The sequence below is a fragment of the Melanaphis sacchari genome, unplaced genomic scaffold (genome assembly GCF_002803265.2).
Source record: "Melanaphis sacchari strain LSU unplaced genomic scaffold, SCAv2.0 Contig1521_pilon_pilon, whole genome shotgun sequence".
Taxonomy (NCBI): Eukaryota; Metazoa; Arthropoda; class Insecta; order Hemiptera; family Aphididae; genus Melanaphis; species Melanaphis sacchari.
The window spans coordinates 1-5,822 of record NW_020270666.1 but is presented as its reverse complement, the minus strand read 5'-3'; the positions used below and the strand labels follow the sequence as shown (position 1 = coordinate 5,822).

Genomic DNA, 5,822 nt, shown 5'->3' with positions numbered 1-5,822 from the left:
GGTTACGTATTGCTGACGGTTACACATGTCTTCGGAGTCTGAATTTAGCGATGATGAGTAATATTAAAGAGTATTTTATGTTTTTATTTTTATTTTTAAATTTTTATTTTGTAAATAATCCTGACAATGTAAAACTGACTGTATATTCTCCTTGATAAAAGTAAGAACACAAACAAAATGTGTCCATTAATGTTATTCTTTGTAATCTACCCTATCCTATTGATATGAAAAATAAAATATTATATATTATCAAGGTGCATATGAAAAATAAATAATAAAACGTACACAAATAAAAATTGCAGTAGTATTTGTAGTAAAATATTTAGGTTCAATATTTTTAAAAATAATTAAAACAAAAAGTGTCTTATTATTTTACTATGTAATAATGCGGTAGCTATTGTAATACGCGGTAGCGCATTGTGCTGCATTACACCTTGTATGTAATATATGTCGCCGATTTATGGTACATCGTCGACGACGCCGATCATACGAATGATGCATCAATCACAGAGCTAATAGACCTGTCCAGGGGTCCGACGTCGCTCACATTCATTTGTATGCGCCAACGCGGTGCTCTTATTTGGTACAGACTATACAAATTTATTGAATAAATATCTTAAAATATATTAGCCATTATAAATTCAATATTCGTATTATAAAATAAAAATTGATGTTATACATAAAAATAAAATATAATTATTATTCTCTTATCACAATCACATATTTATTATTGTATGATTAGGTAACAACAAGAATGATGTTGTAAGTAAGCTTGGCGGTAAGACAAGAAGTTACGAACCATTTCAAGGCCGTTAAGAATTCTAAACACATTAACATTGGCCGCCCGAGAGTGACGCTTCTATAGTGTTCTATGTGCTGAACGAGGAGGACATTTTGTTCGTGTTAGAAATCACCGATGCCATGGCTTTTGACTCGGATATAGGAGGAGACTCTGATGCAGAGGACACAATTCCTGCATTACATTGGTCCTCAAGTATGAATTAATTAGTAATTTTCAATGAATTAGTAATACTACCTATGACATTTTTTAAATTTTAAATCTAATATAATTGTATTTTTTTTAGATTTATCCTTAGAAGGCATAGAAGCTTTTCAACCAAATTCAGATACAGAAACACTATCAATTAATTCAAATAGAGAAACAATATCAATTAATTCGAATACAGTTACAGGTAAAAAACATACATTTGTGTAATATTTATTTTTACTCAAAACATTTGAGTTAAATTTTTTTACAATAAAAAAAAAACAAAATTATTTTATTGGTTAGGTACTCATAAATAATACAAATGATTAATACTATAATACTATATTGTAATATAATCATAAACTATCTACTGTACTTATACAAATAATATTTATGATATTGTGTATCATATTTCATTGTGTTTTCATGTATAAATATTATTTTTTTTAATACATTTCATTATATATATTATATGTTCATAGTTTTTATATAATTTTAAAATATATACAGTAAACTTTACTTATAGGTCAGACAAGATCATTAAGATCTCAAAAAAGGTCACTACATTTTGAAAATACAAAACTTGATTCTAAAAATGCTTCTACCTCTGCAGGTAAATTAATTTTCTTAATTGTTTCAAATATATTATACAATTATTAATTTTTAGTTTCAGATTTAATTCAATCACCACTCATAAATTCACCTATAGACAGCACAACTGATTATACAGATTGGGATGAATTTGATGTGATTGACAATATAGCTACTGACGAAACGTTTTTACCAGTGAGGTTGTCATCACAGGTTAATGATTATGAATCTACTGACAACGAAATTGAAGAAGATGAAGAACTTAACTTTAATTTTTGTAAAACTGGTAAAGTACCTGAAAAGTTTAATAGTTATGCAAGAAACACAAGGTCAGAAACACAAGGTCCTACTGATCCATTTTTATTGAAAAAATCAGTCCTTGATATTTGGGAATCTATATTTTCCTCCGTAATAGACATAATAGTTGAAGAATCTAATTTGTTAGTCACTCAAAAACATGCAGTTTTAAACACCACTCCTGAAGAAATTCGTGCTTTTATTGGAATACTTATATTTATGGGTTATCATGATGTACCTACTATTCGATTGTATTGGTCTACAAATCATAATTTTTTCTGTCCTAGAATAGCAAATGTCATGCCATTAAAAAGATTTTTAAAACTGTTACGTTACATTCATTTAAATGACAATCAAAAGATGCTACCTCGTTCATCTGAAAGTATTGACAAATTATTTAAAATTAGACCATTAATTGATCACCTTAATAATATTTATAAAATTTTATACAATCCTTCTCAAAATTTATCAGTAGATGAGAGTATGGTTGCATATACTGGCAGGTCGACAATGAAGCAATACATGCCCTTGAAACCAATAAAGAGGGGATTCAAAGTGTGGGCTATGACCGACTCTGCAACAGGTTACTTACTTAGTTTTGATGTATATACTGGTAAAAAAAATCTAACAAACCTGAATTAGGACTGGGTGAAAATGTAGTTTTAGAACTTAGTAAATATTATACACACAAATTCTATTGTTTATATTTTGATAATTTTTTTACTAGTATTCCCCTTATGAAAATGCTTTTAGATATTGATTTGTTTGGTTGTGGTACGTTTTGCATCAATAAAAAATTTTATCCTAAGCATTTGATGAAAAAAGATTCGCTATACAAACCAGGAGAAATAGAATTTGCTCAAAGTGAAGATGTAAGTGTTTGTCGATGGAAAGATCGAGGTAAAAAACCAGTTACAGTAATAAGCAACATGCATGATGCTTTATCTACTGAGATAGTACATAGAAAAAATAGTAAGGGCGAGAGGATACCCATAGTATGTCCCAAAAGCATATCAGATTACAATAAATTTATGGGGGGAGTAGACCGGTTTGACCAATACATGGCTACTTACAGTGTTGCCCAAAAATCTAGGCGGTGGTGGCTAAAATTATTTTATTGTATGTTAGACACATCAATTGTAAATTCATATTTGTTATACAAGTCAAGTTGTGCGAATTATAGAAAAAAACCTATTTCTACTCTAGAATTTTGATCAACTCTCACTGATCAACTTATTGCAAATTTTTCTTCCCGTTGTAGACCTACAATTTCTCCTGGCATTAAAAATCCTAAACGTGCTCTTTCAAGTCCGTTTAACTATATAATTCCTGGACAACATTTAGCAGTAAAAATAGATAAATATAGACGCTGTAAATTATGTAGTAAAAATAAAGGAAAAAGGTCCAACATTTTGTGTGAAACATGTAAAATATGTTTGTGTAAGAATTGTTTTGCACCATACCATAAATTACCAAATAACATTTAGTTACCAATTATGTTTTTATTATTATATAAAAAAAGGGTCCTAAAATGTAGTTTTTATTATTAACTTTCATATTTTTATTTATTTTTATTTGGAACAAAAGGCTGTATTCATTTATTACTTATATCATATGTTATTAACTATGTATTTTATTATTATATTTAAAAAAAAGGTAGTTTTTTTTATTCATTTTTATATTATTTTGTATTTACTATTTAATATTATTATACGTATGTTATTTATAAATACTGGTTTAAAACAAAAGGCTGTACCTAATCATTTATTACTTATATAGTATGTCATTTATTATGTTTTTTTATTTGTATATTAAATATGTTATTCAGTATAAAAAATAAATGGTATTATTTATTACTTTTACTAGTAAATATTTCAATAAAATACAAATTGGAAATTTTTTCCCACTAATTTTTAAATACTTAGAGTAAAAAAAAATTTTTTTTAGTATTTTTCTCATCTTCCTAGACCAAAAAAGAACAATTTCTGAAAATTTGGTACAAATAAATTTACTTTTTTCCTGTGCCCACTTAAGGGATAGAAGAGTTGAAAAAATCTGGAGAAATAAATAAAAATAAATATCTTTCATCAAAAAAAAAGTTATTCTGGTAAGTTTATAATATTTAAAAAAAATTATAATTGACACATAACTATAATGAAACATTTGCTTATTTTATAGGCATAGCTTTATTTTTAAGCAACAATGTACCTTCTGAATCAACATTAAATGACCAAAATATTTTTGAGGCGGAAATCGAAAAATATATTCAAATTCCCAAAGCAGACCTAGATTCAGACCATCTTGCTTTGTGGAAAATATATAAATCAGAGTTTCCAAATTTATCTTTATTATCAAGAAAATATTTATGTATACAAGGCACTAACGTACCTTGTGAAAGACTGTTCTGTTATGGAGGTAACGTAATTACTGATAAACGTACACCATTGTCAGCGGAACATACTGAACAACTAATATTTTTATCAAAAAATGCTCATATGATAGTTAATAGTTAACTAGAATTATTTTTATTTTTAGTATTTTGGTTAAACTTTAATTTAATTATATTAACTTTGTTTTGTAAAGTAACACATTTATGTAAAATAAATATTACTACTATTAATATATTACTTTGAATTTGTTAAAATCATCAAATCGATAATTTTTATGATTATGACATTGATTAAATATACATAGATAGCCCATACAATGATAATGTATGGAAGCTCCTAATAACCGACCGGGGGAGCCAGTAATCTAGTAGTATGGGAGTTAGACGTCAGAATGCGCTATTTTTGTGGTTCATGGTTATATTATACGGCTTTGAATACAGGGGTTCCGATTTCGAATTCTGCAAAGTACAACAGATTTTTTTTTCTTTTATTTATCTTTACAAAACGACAATTGACTAAGTATATCTTAATAATTTATTCATATTGAAATAAATTAAACATGGCTGAGCATTTTTAATTAATATATGATCATTTTAGCTGTTACCTATAACAAAATTAGGTTCTAGACAATTTTCGAAAAAGACTATATGTTGAATTAACGACACAATTCAAAATTTAAAATATATAAATTTAACGCAATGAGTGAATTAAGCATGATATAAGTGTACAATTTATAAATATACTGTATAAAATATGAACAAGGTATTATTCATGATATATCTTAAAATAGGTTTTTAATATTTACCATTGGTTAATTCATATTTAGTCTATTAAAACGATGATATTACTATTTATGATTATTATGTGCTGTATACGTATTATAAATGGGTATTAACTCGTTATCACAGAATATAAATAATCCTAAAATTATATTGTCAAATATACTATTTATTTTTGACATAACAACCATTTAAAACGTTTTATTTTGTAATACTGATCAATACGTGTCTGTAGTGACACTTTATTGTGGTTCGTGAATATTACTATCTTGTTTCTGCACAGTAGAAAATATTTTAACATTTTTTATTTAATTAATTTAAACGTTTTGGTGGTGTGCGTCTATAATAATTATATAAATGTCTCGAAAAAGTGGACACAAGTGTTTATATTTCAACTGTGGGAAAAGTGGACGAACCGTAAGTGGTCTTAAGGCTCTACCGATTTCCAAAAAACCCAGAACTTCAACAACAATGGGTTATAAATTCAGGTAAAATATATTTTCAATTATAAGTTATAAAAAAAATATTGTTAGATACCTACTCGAAACGTTTTTTGAAATTTTATTTTTTTTTTAAAGTAATTTCAAAAATACATTCTGGGCATTTAAGTTTATTAAATAATAATTAAACTATTATTTTTATAATTTTACAATATTTCAAACTACTCTAAAAATTAAATAAAAACATTTTTAGGCAATGTCGACCTCATTTATTTAGAAACTGCTGATTTACATAGGCGTAGCGTGATGATTTTTTTTGGGGGGGCTATAGCCTTTT

At 26.8% G+C, this 5,822-nt stretch overlaps 2 protein-coding genes across 2 annotated transcripts; both read left to right on the top strand.

The window, feature by feature from the left end:
* Window positions 1-757: 757 nt before the first annotated feature.
* Window positions 758-1,648, top strand: LOC112591993. The gene is made up of 4 exons (XM_025335956.1): window positions 758-762; window positions 852-994; window positions 1,086-1,193; window positions 1,515-1,648. The coding sequence occupies exons 1-4, from the start codon at window positions 758-760 to the stop codon at window positions 1,646-1,648; spliced, it is 390 nt and encodes a 129-aa protein (XP_025191741.1).
* Window positions 1,649-1,832: 184 nt separating this feature from the next.
* Window positions 1,833-4,291, top strand: LOC112591992 (the record flags this gene model as incomplete). The annotated part of the gene is made up of 4 exons (XM_025335954.1): window positions 1,833-1,908; window positions 1,995-2,489; window positions 2,630-2,848; window positions 4,055-4,291. Coding segments are annotated over exons 1-4 (1,027 nt in total), but the record flags the coding sequence as incomplete, so codon positions are not given.
* Between the last annotated feature and the right edge of the window lie 1,531 nt (window positions 4,292-5,822).

Excerpts from the sequence above, each read along its gene's own strand:
- LOC112591993 (XM_025335956.1), top strand. Across the intron at positions 995-1,085 it reads TGCATTACATTGGTCCTCAA|ATTTATCCTTAGAAGGCATA; the intron begins GTATGAATTAAT and ends TATTTTTTTTAG. Across the intron at positions 1,194-1,514 it reads TAATTCGAATACAGTTACAG|GTCAGACAAGATCATTAAGA; the intron begins GTAAAAAACATA and ends CTTTACTTATAG.